The 16,437-nt window shown below is 52.6% G+C and overlaps 1 protein-coding gene across 1 annotated transcript; it reads right to left on the bottom strand.

The window, feature by feature from the left end:
* Positions 1 to 8,114: 8,114 nt before the first annotated feature.
* Positions 8,115 to 15,507, bottom strand: LOC132328840 (cytosolic 5'-nucleotidase 1A-like). The gene is made up of 7 exons (XM_059849067.1): positions 15,350 to 15,507; positions 13,939 to 13,997; positions 13,144 to 13,311; positions 12,682 to 12,811; positions 12,036 to 12,158; positions 10,772 to 10,950; positions 8,115 to 10,243 (listed from the first exon to the last, which is right to left on the bottom strand). Exons 2-7 carry the CDS (start codon positions 13,981 to 13,983, stop codon positions 9,941 to 9,943), a joined length of 948 nt encoding a protein of 315 aa, XP_059705050.1. The 5' UTR covers positions 13,984 to 13,997; positions 15,350 to 15,507; the 3' UTR covers positions 8,115 to 9,940.
* Between the last annotated feature and the right edge of the window lie 930 nt (positions 15,508 to 16,437).

The raw sequence follows: 16,437 nt of genomic DNA, 5'->3' as shown, positions 1-16,437 counted from the left end.
TCTGCTGGCTGTTTAATTTTGTTCTTTCCAGGTTATCTGCTGTTTTTTCTCCCAGGGGAGTGGAGGGGGGGGGGGTGCAGGACACACGCACAGCCCCAGGCAGCAGACCCCCAGTTCCTCGCGGGGCTCGGCTGCTCACGGACCTCGGCCACCCTGTCACCCGCTGTCACCACGGGGCTTTCACTGTGCACCCCCGCCCAGGGGGCCGTGGCAGACCCCCAGCCCCGTGTTTCTCCCTGGCCCCAGGACACCTCCAGTTTGGGGCACTCATCCCTCCAATCCCTCCGAGCTGGGTGTTTCTTGAGAAGATGGGCATATCCTAGGCCACAGCTTTTTTGGGAGGTGGGGGGCCGGGAGGGGATGTCAAGCCATATCTGCCACCCCTCAAAATGCACCGTGGTGGTACTGTGCCACCTGCAGCCATCGAGAACGATGTTGGTGCTGGGCAGAGCCCGGGGGGACACCAGCCACCAGCAGTCCCTGAGTTCTGCCCCTTCCTCAAAATGCAGACTGAGCATCGAGGAGTACCGGGATGGGCTCTTCACCACCACCAGAGTTCAGAGGTGTCACCCCACCAACTCAGGAGGCCACAGCTAATTTCTGCCCGCTTTGCCCGGACAGAGCTTCTACAGAGCCACGAGACCTGCTGGAAAAACAATAAAAATTAAATCGGATTTACAGACATTTTCTGTTCCAAATCCTGAGGGCTGGGGGGGCTTGTTTTCTGCTCTGCTTGTGCCTAGTTGTGGGGATGGGAAAGTATCAGCCTGGGGGATGAGCTGGGCACTGCTGGAGTGGGGGACCCCTAGCTTTGCAATGAGGATCCTATCCCTCTCCCATCACGTTCGTGTTCATGAAACTTCTGTAAAATTGCTGGGTCATGTCACTGGCACCTCACTTGCACCAACTCCTTCCCACACTCCGTCCCGAAGCCTCTTCCATCCTCCCATGGCCTCACACAGGACCCTGCTGCCCTGGGTCCGTGCATGCTACCCCCCCAGCCGTGATCCATCCCGAGTATTTTCAGAGAGCATTTCTGCCCTGGGCTGTATCTTATCCCACAAGCTCTCCGAAGTGCCACGTCTTGGTCAAGCTGATGGGCTTCAGGAAACCTGCCGCCTGCTTGTGGGACACAGCTACCATTGGGATGAGGATTTCTGGAGTGATCTCTGGAGGCACTTGTTGAACCTGCTGGGTCCCGTTATTTCGGCCAGCACCTGCTTCCCTCCTGCCCCTGCGGGTGTGTGGTCAAGCTGAGTGCCACTGACCATGAGTCAGCAAAACCCGTTGCCCTCCCGGCCCTGAGGCACTGCATGACTCAGCAAAATCCCGTGTGGCTCATTCGGGCAAGGGGCCAAGGCATAGCGGGTCTGCAGCACCGGTAGCCTGACCCCAGAGGCATCGCTGCTGCTGCTGCTGCTGCTGCTGCTGCTGCTGCTGCTGCTGCTGCTGCTGCTGCTGCAGGCTCCAGCTCACAGGTCTCCTCCTCTCATCCCCCTGGATGCTCATGGGCAGGAGTGGGTCAGACATAAACCAGCCCCACTGTGGCCCAATCCGAGCAAACCCACCCTCATGAAGGGCTCTAAACCCCTTTACAAATGTGCTTTGCAGACAAAAAGGACAGCCCTGACTCCAGGCCCAGGTGTCCCCTATGTCCCTTATAGGCTTTCTTGGAGCCTGTGGCAGAGCAAGTGAAGTACCAGTCCTCCTCCCTTCTCTTTGAAGTGGCTGGGAAACTGTAGCTGGCCAGAAAACCTGTACCTTGGCCTCCAGGCTGAGGCACCTATGGTAGCTCCTCCTTGAGCGTTTCCAGTCTGGCCAGTCTCTGCTAGAATCCCATGGCTATGGAGTGGGCTCCAGTGTGCAGGGATGGGCCAGTGAGTACAGCATACTAGTCACGTACCATCACACAGCAAAGTGCTTCAGCAAGGAACTCTGGACCCAGGCTCTCTGTTTTTTTTGATTCCAAGGGATTAAAGGCAAGCTTTGCTGTTATGAATGAGCCTTTGCTTGAACTTCCTGGTAGCAAAGCTTGTGTCCTCATCTGGGACTGCTCTCATACAGGTGCAAGAGGGTCGCTGCTTTTTGAGCTGTTCTAAGTGACTTACATGTCCCATGTTTCCAATGGTTTACTGGGAAAAAGGGAGAGTGGGGCTGTGTCAGGTAATGTTACAATAGTGATCCTCTCCTGGGTGCTTGCAGGATGGGGAGAGACTGGGTGTCTTATCCTCCGAGTTTTTAATCTCTCTGTCCCTTGGCACCAGTAGTTTTGGAGCTGACACTGCAATGCCTGCATGCTGGGAGGCCGGTGGCTCTCGCAAGGAGACAGGATTTCTGCATTCAGGCTCCCTCAGCACCTCTGTGGAATGTTTGCCCTGATGTTAAAGCCTTGAGAAGTACAGTGGGTATGTTTAACCAGGAGCTGGGAGCACGTTTGGGTAATTATAGGCTGGGACGTGAAAGTTGCACCATATTATCTTAAAAAGATAGAGTAGCACAAGCCTGGGCTTAGGGTTTTTTACACACTTTTCCTTGTTTGTGGAGCAAACAGGGAGTGCCATGGCTGAGGTATCTAGAGAACATTTGAGACACAATGGAGGGATCTATCCCTCCTCACTCCTATTTTTGTCACAGTGGATGAACCCCTTTCCCTGCTGCTCTGTCTCCCTAGCCCCCTGCATCCCCTGTGGCTCCAGGGGTGAACCAGCACATCTTCCCCTGCAGCCCCAGCTGTGGGTGTGGGGTGACACGCCCCTGGGGCCCAGCCACGCTTTCACAACCTCCCTGCCTGCTTGAGAGGATTCCCAAGGTGGGGTCAAATGACTCAGCTCCAATAGCTCCAGCTGGGAAGAGCACCCCAGCCCTGGGAGATTGGGGTCTCCTCTGCGAGTGACACTTGGCTGTCCCATCTGCCCTTTGCCCCACAGGCAGGGACCTGATGCAGCTTAGTTTGTAAACATAGAATCCTTTAGATTGGAAAAGACCTGCAAGATCAGCGAGTCCAACCAGTAACCCAGCACTGCCAAGTCCCCCACTAAACCATGTCTCTAAGTGCCACATTTGCATGACTTTTAAATGCCTTTGGCAATGGTGATTCCACCATTTTCCTGGCCGGTCTGTTCCAGTGCCTGATCACCATTTCAGGGAATAAATTTTTCCAATATCCAGTCTAAAGCTTCCCTGGCACAACTTGAGGCTATTTTCTCTCATCCTGTTATCTGTTACCTGGGAAAACAAGCCCCCACCTCACTGTAGTCCCCTTTCAAGCAGTTGTAGAGAGTGATGAGGTCTCTCCTGAGCCTCCTTTTCTCCAGACTAAACACCCCCAGCTCCCTCAGCCTCTCCTCATAGGACTTGTGCTCCAGACCCTTCACCACTACCCTTCTCTGGACATGCTTCAGCACCTCAATGACTTCCTTGCAGTGAGGGGCCCAGCACTGGACACAGGATTTGAGGTACAGCCTCACCAGCACCAGTACAGAGGGACAATCACTGCCCTCACCCTGCTGGCCACACTATTTTTGATACAGACCAGGATGCCACTGGTTTCCTTGGCCACCAGAGCACACTGGCTCACATTCAGTTTCAAATGCCTTATTTTTGGGGGGCTCTAGCAGGTCTCCCATTTACAGTTTGGCAGACCTCTGCCAGGGTTGCTACAGTGGCCTCTTTGTCCTTACACATGGCTGTGTGTTTGCCTTCACCCTTTCCTCAGTGTTTTTTCCCTAAATTTATTTATTGCAGCAGCACTAATATTGTGAACTGCAATGACCTGCAGGGCAAGGAAAGCTTCAGCTCAGAGATGAAGATTATTTTTTTGCTCAGCTGTGGGTGGGATTTTTAGAGGGCATCTTTAAATTCAAGAAAATGAATTTCTGATTTTGAAACTCGTTGCTAAAAGAAAAGAAAATCATTCTCCTGTCTGAGCTGAGCAGAGCCTACGGATGCGCAAGCCTGGGCAAGTCTGGTTTCAAGCAGCCTGCCTCTGCTGGTGCCAGTGCTGGTGTGAAGGTGCTGGATGCAGCTCATTAGTGGAGCCTGATTCACCATCCCTGAGATCCTGAGGGAAGCAGTGGTAACTTTTTCCCGGCACGGTGCCAGGACTTCGCCCACTCCCTACACCGTTTCCTAAACTGATGTACAATTCACAAGGTGAGGGTGCGTTTTGCAGTGGCACTGGCACATCCCAAACTACACCCTTTTTCAGGGTAACACCCACAATAGCAAGACTAAAAGATGGTTTAGTAGCAGCTCTGGGTGGTGGGAAACCTGGGAGCAGAGGAGGGGTTGCACTGAGCACAACAAGGTGACTCATGGAGGCCCTGGCCATTGTGTCCCAGTGCTGTGGGCACTGGGGAAGATGTCTTTGGCATCATGGGTGGTGGCAATCCCCAGTCCATTCATGCTGGCTGGCTGGAGCTGGTTTGGAGGCACAGCTGGCCAGCAGCCTGCTGAAACATGTTCTGTCTGCCATCATGGGCTGCAGTGACCTTGGGGAAATGCTAAGTGGAGTTGCAAAAGGCCAACGCTGGTATTTTTTTCTTTGGTGTCCCTCACGCTGCAAACCGTGATCCTGCTGGCAGGTGAGGGGGGCTCACTGGTGGCCATGTGACACAACTGGATGTCATAACAGGCATGAGCCCTGAGCATGGCTCCATCCTCATCAGGGCCATTTGCAGCAGCCTTCAAACGTGGAGTGTTTTCGTCACATCTTGCTCTTCCATCTTTTTCCTAGCTATTTAAAACAAAACCCAGAAAGGATTTCATAAGTGAAGTATATTTTAAGATTCTGAGTTGCTCTGGTGTCTTCACTAGGGTTTACTTACACACTACTTTGTCTCAGTGGGCTGTTGCCAAGCTTGACATTGCCTGTCCCTGTGTCCCACACATTTCATGGCCCTGCCCAAATCCTTGCCACCCCCACACCACCTGCCCGCTCCTGACCCTGCTCGGCATTGGATGTTCTTCGTCATCGCCTGGCCCATCCTCCCCCATGGCTAGTGACACACCTGGCACCCACCTTGGGGAGGAAGAGACCTGCCTCTCCCTGGCTGCCGGCCCTGTCTGCTCCTCAGGGCAGGGATCTCATGTTGTTTGCCTCACCTGAGTTATTTTGCAGCAGGCTGAAATTGCCAGGGATGGGCAACAACAATCCTGGCAGACCCTGGCAGCAAGGCAGCGTGACCTGTGGCTGACAGGATGGGGGTGATAAGTGACAATGATGGTATTGATTCATCCCCACCCACGCCAGGATGTGATGGGGAACACAGGGACCCAACTCACCTTGTCACCATCTTGAGCAATTCCTGCTTCTGTCCCCCATGTAAGCCTGACTTGGGACAGGGAGTATTGGCATGCTGGTGGGATTTCCATCATGATGCAGAGAAGCGCCTCCAGCCACATCCAAGCACACATCTAATTTCCTTTGCCAGCACTGGATGCCATTTAATTATTTCCTTTAGTTTCCAGCAGAAGCTGCCCTAAGACAATCATCATTTATACAATCATGTCTCTTCCACATAACAAAACACTGAAGCAATTGACACTTCTCATCCTGAAAGGAGTGTGGGCTCAGAAAGATGAGGGTCAACACCCCATTGCAAGCCAAGAGTCAGCTTAAAAGTTGCAATGTGTTTTTTGGAGTGGGAGCAACCAGCTCTCTACTGGTGATTTGGTGAGTCAGTCTGGACCCCCTGGGGCAGTTTCTGCTGTGTCAGTATTTCCACAAAGGCTCTGAATTCTAATTTATTGTCACCTTTCTGCTAAGCTCCATCTTTACTTGCCACCACAGCCACTATTTTAAGTGCGACTGCCTGGGGTTAAGATTTGAAACCAGTTTTAAGCACGTTGGCAAACACAGTCTGTGGCTTTGCACACCCTCTCTGACCTTCTACATGCACAACAGCCTGTTAATAATTTTTTGCAGCGTGGGACGTGGCATCTCGGCCTCTCTGGCTGAGAACTCCTGAGTGTTTCTCAAGGTACACTGCCACCAGGGTGACTTAGGGTTAAGGTTATGGTAAAAAAAGTAAAGATTCCTCGCTCATTGTGCATGATCAGAGGTACTTGTAGGTTAGGGAGGTGTGGGAGCATCCTTGGCAGACACTGCAGCTGCGCCCAGGTCCTGCAGCCTCCAGCATCCTCTCCCTCTGCTGCCAGGAGTCAATGAAGCTGAACAGCTCGGACACTGCCACTGCAGATCTCTATTAGCAGATAAATACCTACCAATCTTCCCTCCCTGCAGCTCCACCATTTCATAAAACCCTTTCTCTTGCTTAGCACTGAGTTGTTTTGTTTTTAGCATTGCAACCCTAAATTGAGTGGTGCAGTGAGAGAGGGATTAAGGGCACGGTCCTGGGCAAAGTTCTCCCGTAACTCCTCGGGGCCAACCAGCTGCAGCCTCTGATCCCTGGGGTCACGCGCCCCACCCTGAAACAAGGGCCACTTGTTTGGCATTGCTGGCAGAACTGGGCCCTGCAGAGGAGGCAGCTGGCCTGCCTGTGGCTGAGAAGAGTAGGGGCCCACTTCCTTTTCTGGACCAGAAGGGTGTCTCAGAGGGGAACCCAGACACCAGGCTTTGGCTGGGGTTGTGGGAGGTTGTTGGAAAGCAATGGTCAGAATCAAGTGCAGGTCCTCAGAGCCCCCATGCACTTCTCTTCCCAGATTGCAAAGGTATGAAACCCAGCAGGGCTCAAAGGGAGCCTGTCTGTGGTGGTGACATGGCAGTGTGGTCTGCTCCTGCCTTGCCCTGGCCAGAAAAACCTGAGATGGGTATCAGAGAAGCATGCCATGAGCAGCCCCACCAGCTAAACCCTCTTCAGGTTGCAGCAGCGGCACAAGACCTTGGAGCATCAGCAATCCCTTGAAAGAGGGAGCTTAAGATGCCTCAGAAAGCCAAAACCTGAGGAGCATCCCAAGCACAAATGAACTAATTACAGCTGCCTCTAAGACAGAAACAGCAAGTTTGTCCTTTCAGCAGGACATGAAGCTGCAGCAGCCCTTGACAGAGGGTGGTTTCGATGGCACATCACTGGAGCAGGGCAATAAGGGCAGTTTTGATGCTACAAGGTTGAACTATGGCCTGAAGCAGCTGTACTTGGCCCTATATGATGCAACCCCACAAGCCCCGAGTTTCCTTCCTTTTTTTTCCTATTTTGGTCACGTTTTGCCCTGTCATCCCCCACTGTGCTGACAGTGCTGGAGGAAGGCATGTGGCACTTTCCCGCTGCCCTAGCATCCCACACACTGCAGCGGCTCACATGGGCCTGTCCCCACCACCCTTGACTCAGCTAATTTCCTCTCACCCAAGGCGGTGACCAAGCTCCTGCTGGCCTCGTCCAGGCATCAGCAAATGTGATGGGTCAGGGTGGTGGAAGATGCCCAGGACCACTGTCACCTCCAGCACTGTGTCTGTGTCCCCAGCAGCAGTTGCCATGGAAGCAGCTGGCTGTGTGTGGCAGGCAGGGCTGGAGGTGGGGGCTTGGATCCCTGCACTGAGCCCGGTGGTATCTGACCTGCACAAAAGTGGGACGAATGTCTGCACCTGCTTACTGAGCATGTTTGGAGCATCCTGTAATTAATGTTTGCTCAGCTGACGGCTGCTTAGCATTATTAGGGAATGATGAGCGGCTGATGTTGTTGATGTTGCTACCTCGAAACATCTAATTTCAGCATCTGCACTGAGCAAAAGGGCCATGGGCCAGATGGCTGGTGCCAAGACCCTGCCAGGCTTTACTTCTTTGGAGATGGCTTCCTATCAAATCTGTGCACATTGGCATCCATGCCCTGCCCTAGCAGCCCCGGGTTTGGACCCAAACGGTGACCACAAAGGCAGGGACAGGACCTCTGCCAGTGGCATGTCAGGGCCAGCAGTTACGCTTGCTAAGGCAAGAAGTGCAGAATCTCATGCTCAAGGTAGCAGGACTGAGCTTGGAGACAGATACAAGATGACATTCAGGGACCTAATCCAAAGCCCTGAAGGTTTCTTGTGTATTTAAGCCATTTTGATGAACATGCCAAATGTCTGATAAATAAATGAATGTATGTAAAGGAGCACTGAGTTATCCCACCCCTCCTCCGACACTGCTAGACACAGGCACGAGGAACAAGCGCAGTGGGATGCTTGTTTGTTTATTTATTTATTTATTGGAGGGGAAATAAGCTTTGGTGAGAGCAACACTTGTGAAGCCTTTTAAATAATTATTTTCTCATTACACTGAGATTAAAAAAAAACTAAGCCAGCATCGTCTTTATCTCCTCATCCATAATCCCGCTGCCACCTGAGCAGCCAGTTTGTGCTTTTTTACAAGTGTTTCTGGACAGCTGGCAGGGATTTGAGGTGCCATGTCCCCAGGCAGCACAGTGGCCTCTAGTGGCAACTCACATCCAGCCCTGGGGAAAGAAACCTGCAGATGAGCCTTGCAGGATCCTTGTTCCCTAGGAAAATTGAGTCCAAACTGCCAGAGGTGAGGCATCCCTGTTTGGGGTGTGGTGTGATGTCAGGCAGGGAACCGAGCACACCCACGTACCCCGTGTGCAAGGAGCATTTGCTCCTGAGACCCCCACCCATGCCCTCCACCCACGGCTCTGGAGATCCATTTAAGGTTGGCCACAGTTCCCAGTCCTGCCCCAGCCCCCGTAGTGCCGGTGTGCAGCCCGGGCCCCTCCACGGCTTGCGCTGCAGGCAGCCTATCTCCAGTGCCCCCTCCTGGTGGAACCTCAGTGCTGGGCTGTAGCCTTGTCCCTGTCCTGCAGCTCCAGGAGCTGTGTGTCCCACAGGTCTGTCTCCTAAAAGCATTCTGAGCAGTATGCATGTCTAAGGAAATCTGTCTTGTGCTATAATCTCTTTTATGAGGAGGAATAGCTTGGGCTTTCTTTCTTCAACCCATTCACCCATTTCTAAAAGGTTTGTAGGTCCTTTACAGTTTTGAAGTCTTTCTCCCTCTTCTGAGTTTGGCTGGAGCTGCCTGAAGCACTCATTAGCAGATCAGTCTCCTCAGGAAACAAAGATGAGGTCTGGTGAGGCAGGGTCTTGAAAGCTCCCTTTAGGCAGATGGGAATAAATCATAGAATCATAGAATAATAGAATGGTTTGGGTTGGAAGAGACCTTAAAGATCATCCAGTTTCAGCCACCCTGGTGTGAGCAGGGACACCTTTCACTATACCAGGTTATGCAGAGCTCCATCCAACCTGACCTTTGACACTCCCAGGGATGGGGCATCCACAACTTCCCTGGGCAACCTATTTCAGTGCCTCATCACCCACACAGAAAAGAATGTCTTCCTACTATCTGATCTAAACCTGCCTTTGCTCTGTTTGAAGCCATCCCCTCTTGTCCTGTCACTACATGCTTTTGTAAATAATCCCTCTCCATCTTTCCTGTAGGTTCCCTTCAGGTCCTGGAAGGCCATAGTTAGGTTACCCTGAAGCCTTCTCTTTTCCAGGCTGAACAATGCCAATTCTCTCAGCCTTTCCTCACAGGAGAGGTGCTCTGTCCCTTTAATCATCTTGGTCTGCCTCCTCTGGACTCAGCTCAACAGGCTGATGTCCTTCCTGTGTTGCTCAATCTTGGAGACCGTCTGAGCACAGCCAAAACTAGCATTTTTTTCTTGCTTCTTTCATCTTGTGTGTGTGGCATTAGCTTCACTAATTTCTTTGAGAAAAGTCCCCAGGCAGGTAGGTGTAGTCCTCAGTGTCACAGCAAAGGTGTCCTCCCACCTGGAACAGTTGTATCTTTTGGCTTTATCCTAAGACATAGAGAACCTCTTATGAGGAGCAGAAATATGCATCAAGCTTTGCATGAGAGTCCATGCTCTCGTCCCCTTTCCCTGAGATTTGCTTGCTGCACATTAGGAGATCTTTCCTTCTCCACCAGAAGTTTTGCCTCCAACTGACCCAGTCCCCTGTGTTGCTGGGAGGGAGGACTTGGCCCGCAGCCCATCAGCAGCAGGAAGGGACCCAGGCAGAGGGTACCCCCACATTTTGAGCCCCTTGGATGTTATGAAGCCCATCATCAAAGAAAATGTGAGGCTGGATCTGGGCGAGGATGGGGCCTTTGGGAGCCCCATCCATGAAGAAAGCCTCGTCGATGGGCAGACCCCATTCCCGGAGTGTTTTGATGGCTCGGACGCCCATGTCCCGGCCGCTGCGCGCTGTCACCAGGTAGGTGCGGATGGGGGATTCTTCCCGGCCAAACTTCTTCCGCATCTTCCCAAGGTGCATGGCAAAAGCCTTCAGGGGACCCTGGAAGGACAGCAAGACAGTTGGGAGTGTGTGGGAAACAAGGAAACACCTACTCTGCCTGTACAAGTCACTTGCTCCTCCCCCAGGTGTTCTCAGGGCTCTGCAGAGCACACAATGCCTGTGGGCTCCAGGACCGGGCAACGCTGGGACTGGGGCTGTGCACTGTGGTCCCTGGGAGGAAGGTGAGCCTTGTCGTGCTCATCGTAATCCCAAAGTGACCAGCAAGGTACATCCCAGCAAGCAGTGCCTCTGGGTCTGAGTCCTGCAGGAACTTGGATAGCAAGAGGTCACAGCCTACAAAAAGGTGGCATTGGGATTAGCCCCAATCCTAGATATTTAGGGCTTTTTTACAGGAGATAACACATCCATTTCTAGTGAGATTCCAGATCAGGCCCATACCAGGGACTGAGTAGTGGATGCATAGGGACTCTGTAAGGATTTCTGCTTTTGTGACTGTTCATGCCAAAGCCCTAGCAGGCAAGATGGCAGAGCCTGTGGATGCCCATGGAAGCGAGATGTCATGCTCACCTCTCCTATGGGGACGGCCTCCATCGCCCGCTCATACTGCACTGCCCCCTCCAGGCCCTGCTCCTGGAAGATCTGGTCTGTCTCGTCCGAGAAGAGCACGGCATCCCCGTCAAACACCACACGGAGTGGGGTGCTGGGGGCCTGCACCTCTTGCTGGAAGACGAGTGCCGCTGAGACCCCTGTGAGGCAGAGCAAGCTGGGGTCAGGAGGGACACCCCTCCCTGGGGCAGCTCATGCATGGCCAGCTGCTCCCCACACATCTGTTGCAGCCCTGACCCACATTACCATGCCAGGCATCCAACTGGAAAGTTCCAAGATGGAAAGTTCCAAGGAACTTTCCGGGGGAATCAGCCCAGCCTTTCCATGGCTTTGTTATCCCTTGAGAAAGTGCTGCTAATCAGAAACCGAGGTCTGGGGAGATACTGAAGTGTGGTAAGAGATGGTGGGTGGTTGTCAAGGCATGAGCAGCCCTCCTCCTGGTACTTGCTCACCCTGCCAAGCTTCAATCTTTAATGCCCAGATTTAGCACACTGTGGTGTGAATAATATGGGCTGGCATCTCCATTGATTGTGGTAATTTGCTTAATTACAGTCTCTTCCTACAAGCTGCTCCCTGCCCACCCTCATATGTGGACCCAGGCTCCCAGATGGGAGACACTTGTCAGAGCAATGATTCTCTCAAGGAGGTTCCAGGAATGTGCTGTGTAGTGAAGGAAAGTTGCAGATGGCTTGCTCCTGACCTTGAAGGACGGTGGCCAGCTGATGTGCTCATACCCAAGTGAATTAATAAGAAGGTGATTAACCCCATTAGAGGAGTTGGGGAGACTGTACTTGTCTGATTGAGGTCAGACATGTGTTTACTGAGCACACAGTAACTCTGCATGTACCAAGACAGCAAATTTCTGTGGCATCCTCAGTGAGTCAGGGAATCACTGATAAACTCTCATTGATGAATGGAATTGCATTTTTGGTTAGAAGAGCTTAAATGTCAGGCAGGGAATGACCAGCCAATGGCAGAGCTGTGCTCAAAATGATGCATAATGCACTCAGTGACTTGTGAGGGCATCTGAGCAAGCCTGGTGTGTTTGCAGGCTAATGGTAAGGACAGAAAAGGAGACTGAACTGTTCAGGACTGTACTGGTAATCAATGTGCCATTCACCCCTTGTCCCTATGAAATCACAGGCTCTGGTGTTGCCTCTTGGTACTGAGCTGCTTGGAAAAAGTGTGGTAGGTTTGGGGACATGGGATGGAGGGGAGAACGTACCTCTCTGGAGGGCATTGCAGACATCTGTCCTGTCAGCTGAGAGGAACAGCTTGACGCCGTGGGACTTCAGGTACTGTGTGGAGTCGTCGTCACTGACGAAGCAGAACTTGGAGATCTCCAGGCCTTCAGGACAAGGGATGTGAGTGAAGTCTTATAGATCAACATTCTCATCACAGCCCCTCCCTCGTCTCCCTGGTCACTCCCTCCCAGGGTCTCAGTGTGCTTTTCTGTAAGAGCTCAGGGCAATGAATTTCCCAGTGATGTCTGGAGAACCAGCCTGTGTCCTTGCTGCATCTTCTTGACCTGTTGTTGCTCCGATAAAACTATGAAGTGCAGGGAAATATTCCCTCCATCCCTCCCTTAAATGAGCATTCCTCCTGATAGCACTCTGGGATTTAGGGTGGTTTTTTTAAACAATTTTTTTTATTTCCAGTACCTGCCTGAACATGCCTGGGCCGTGCAAAATGCTGCGACTTCCTGGTGTGAAAGATATGGCCGAGGGGAGCTGGGCTCCAAGAGAACCCCTTCCCCACTTCCCCTTGTATCCCCTGGCTCTCTGTTTGCCACTGATGGTCCACTGTGGTGCCACATCTGCCCTGCAGCCTCCCAGGGGCATCAGGCACTGCCAGGGATGGGTCCCCCTTACCGTAGTGCTTGGCGCTGTTGATGATACGCACGCCGCTCTCTGGGCTGTTGTTGGAGAGCACCAGGATGTCAAAGAGGTCCCTCTCTGCTGGGTTGCTCTCCAGGATCTTCTTGTTAACATACTGCACTGCCTGGGAGGAGATGGGACTCTTTTAAAGAGGCATGACTGCAGTACCTTTGCAGGGGTTCTTTTGCAGTTACGGTTAGTGGCTTGTGCTGCATCTGTCAGCTATGGCAAGGGTGGCATGTTGTGGAAGCCAGACAGAGCAACCATCCTGGAAAAGCCAGGGGGAGATGGACTGGTCAGGAGAACTGGTCTCAGTGCCCTGCAATGAGGCCAAGAGATCAGCACAGGCATAACTACACCCTGTGATGGCAGTTGAGACCTGAAGTTGGGGAAGCTGAGCTTTCACCCCATCCTGTGAAGTGTCTGCATGTGCCCAAAGCCAGGTGTGAGGCTCACCTGGATGAAGGCAAAGGCTGTGCCTGGTGGCAGGGGCTTGTCCTGGTTGGCCTGCTGGTGCCTTGTGTACTCCTCCTTGCCTTTCTCCAGGTAGAGCTTGTGCTCCTCCTCCAGGTTGAAGATGGCTCTGGTGGTCACAGCAATGACCAGCGCTGTGCTGGGGTCTTTCTGCAGGACGGGGAGGAAAGAGGAGTCAGGGGACAGCAGAGAAGGAGCTCAGGGAGGTGGGGTGAGCAGGGGGCACCAACAAGAGGGTAGGGTTGGGTGCTGGAGGTATCACCTCTGTGTCACAGTTCCTGATGCCAGAGGTACCACACCCAGTCTTCATCTTCAGGCCACCAAGGATGGGGCTGGCAGTTGTGAAACTCTAACCTGTCTGATAAGTGCCACATGCTCTGAGGACAGCTCACGCAGAGGGGACTGCTCCATAATTTTGTTCTTTGTGGGGACAACAGAGCCACAATCATCTGTTTGTGCTGGGTTTCTCTGCACACACTAGTGGTACTACCCTTCGTTTGTGGCTGTTCTGGACAGCTGAATAAAGTCTCTGTGTATGTAGAGAAGCTGCTTTCTCCCTGGCTGCTCCAAAATTTAAGTGTTAGCAAATGTACCTGCCCAGTCCAAGCAACTGGACATCACATGGACTTCACTGGGACAGCCACTTCTGCTGAAACCCAGGCATGAGCAATTCAGGCCACGACAGTTCTGGGTTGTGGTGTGTCCTCTTCTGTGGTGGCATTTCAAGACTTGGTGTGGAAATACAGGATGTATGTTTTGTAATGGACAGCCTTTTACCTGTTTTACATTGGTGTTTATGACTGTGCTTTCCACCTCTGCCATCTTCAACTCTTAGCCTTTAAGAGAAAATACAAGATTAAACTGACACATTATAATGTAGCCAATCTATAGTCATTCTTGAGAGGGGAAGAGTGGAAAGGAGACAGAAAACATGCTACACACCAGGTATAGCAGCTCAAATGAACCTGTTTCTGCTGACAGAAGCTTTGCTCCGAGAAAAACGGTTCTAATAGCTCCAATTAAATGTGATGGAAAAGTGGCTTTTCAAACACAGATCACTACTTTATTTTTACTTTACTTTTTCTCTGTATTTTTACTATACTTTTTCTCTGTAAAGAGCATTTTTTCTCTGTCTGGAACTGCTGAAAGCTGTTGTGGAGCTCTCTTCCAAGCAAAATAAGGCTGTCTTTAAAAGCCCAAGTAGGTTAGATCTTATAGTTAGGTTTCTAGTTCACATCCTTGTTGTCTTTTTTGCCACTTTTGCTTGAATGATGAATTTGTACCTACAAATGAAAGAGTTCACTGCATCAGCAGCTCATTTGCAGCTGTAAAAGGCCAGAGTAAGTTGAAGAGTATGGTGAGGGCTTGGATAAAGGCTGAGACCCCTGTGATGGGGTTGGTCTGCCCCTCCACAGCCCTGTGAGCCAGTCAGGCCCTACCTGATTACAATACTGGGGGACTGGGCAAGTGAAGAGCAAAGCCAACATGCAGTGTAAAGGACAAGTCAGGGTATCCACAGAGACCTGCCTTGTGCCCCAGTTGTATTTAATTAATGTTTATTGTTCAGGGACGGCAAAATGTTGCCTGGGCCAGTAGGCACCACTGGCTAATGCCAGCCGTGAGAGCCACAGCCTTGCCACGGGGGGCTCAGAGCTTGCATGTGCATTGCCCGACTGCCCGAGGAGTAGAGAGTCCTGCAGCAGGGCTACTCCCCCAGCCAGGGCTGCCTGGAAAGCCAGGAAATGCTGAGCATCCCTCTGCTTCCTCCACCCCCTGCCCCATGCTGGGAAGGGGGTCTCCTCCCAGAGAGGGTGGCAAACACCAGCCCAGCGCAGGCAGAAGCTTTTCTCTGACATAATCTCAGCTAAGTATTCTCTGAAAGTCAAAACTAAATGCAAGGAGGCAACGGAGCTGAGCAGCCCTTCCTGGTGGGAGAATCCACCTCTAATTTCTGCTTCGCTCTTCCAGTGCAAACCAAGCCCAACTTCTCCTTTCCATCTCCCTGCCCCGACAACCCGCAGAGCTGTTCGCATCCAGGCACACGGGTCGCTGCGAGACCCCAGGAAAACATTCCAGGAGGGTGCTGCTGGTCCCCGCAGCTCTTCCTACGGCTGCCTAGCAGGGAGCAGATGTTACCCCCTGCACACAGACAGGGTTGTGCCAGAGAGAAAAGCCCACCCTCACTCACCTCGAGCGCTGCCTCTGCTCCCCGGCCCGGCCCGTCCAGCGGCAGCATCCCCTCGGTGCCCCGGCGCCGCTGTTTATATTTCCCCCTGCCGCGCTGCAGGAAGCAGGCGGGAGCCGGGACGGGCGCAGCTCCGCTCCCCGGCGCGCTGGGATTTGTAGGCACAGCTGGTTGGCGTCGTGCCCGAGCCAGACTGCATTTCCCAGCTGGCATTGCACAGGATCGCGGTCACCTGGGCCTGGCTTCGGACACGGCGGCGGTCACCCTGGGGAGGGGACTCGGCGCTGTTCCTGCTTCCGGAGCCCTCTCGGCGATTGTGCTCGGTGGCTGATCGCCGTCCGCAAGCCGTGATGTCTTTTTTTCTGCAGCTGCAGTATTAATTACGTGCCTCTAGTCCTCTCATTTCCCAGCCCCTGAATGGTTGTATTTTTGACCGAAAAAAATAGGGGTACCTGTCCTGGGTGACTCGCGGCGGATGCAGGGATGCGGGGAGCAAAGGCAGGTGCAGAGTGTGGGTGGCTGCAGCACGCTTGCAATTTTACTGTAATGTTCTTGGGTCTCTTTTCTCTAATTTTCTGAAAGCCATGTCTCACATGCTGTCCTGAGCAGGGTTGATTTTGGGGCTAGGATTTTACTTTTCTGAGTAGGCTGTGTGGCACCCAGGCCTGTGGGGCTCATGGTGCCAGGACAGTTCAACACCCCTTTTCTGTCCAAGACTGAGACTGTCAGGGATGTTGGGGGGGAGAGGGTGAGGGGAGAGGGGCTTAGGGACCCAGGACCATCCTGCAGCTTTTCCCTTGCCCCACTGCTGGAACAAGGGGTCCCTTGTACCTTCCCACTTGGTCTCCAAGGCTGCTGCAGCCTGCCCAGCCTTGGAGACCAAATGGAAACCAAACTCACCTGCACTAAGGCTGAGCAGTTGTTCACCTGCATGACATCAGGCTATCACCAGGATCACCAAATCTCCTCCCAAATGTGGGAAGGCACCGGGGTCCTGTGCAGCTTGGTCTCACTGAGATCATAGAATCATGGAATGATTTTGGTTGGAAGGGTCCTAAAGATGATTTAGTTCCAGCCCCTTCCACCAGGGC

The sequence above is a fragment of the Haemorhous mexicanus genome, chromosome 6 (assembly GCF_027477595.1).
Source record: "Haemorhous mexicanus isolate bHaeMex1 chromosome 6, bHaeMex1.pri, whole genome shotgun sequence".
Lineage (NCBI taxonomy): Eukaryota > Metazoa > Chordata > Aves > Passeriformes > Fringillidae > Haemorhous > Haemorhous mexicanus.
Note: the sequence above shows the minus strand (reverse complement) of the source record. Positions and strands in the feature narration are given on the sequence as shown.

Bases quoted from the DNA above. Each gene is read 5' to 3' on its own strand.
- LOC132328840 (XM_059849067.1), bottom strand. From the start codon at position 13,983: ATGGCAGAGGTGGAAAGCACAGTCATAAACACCAATGTAAAACAG. The intron at 13,312-13,938 runs GTAAAAGGCTGT...CCCGTCCTGCAG, and splicing joins TAAACACCAATGTAAAACAG to AAAGACCCCAGCACAGCGCT. The intron at 10,951-12,035 runs GTACGTTCTCCC...TCTGCCTCACAG, and splicing joins CTGCAATGCCCTCCAGAGAG to GGGTCTCAGCGGCACTCGTC.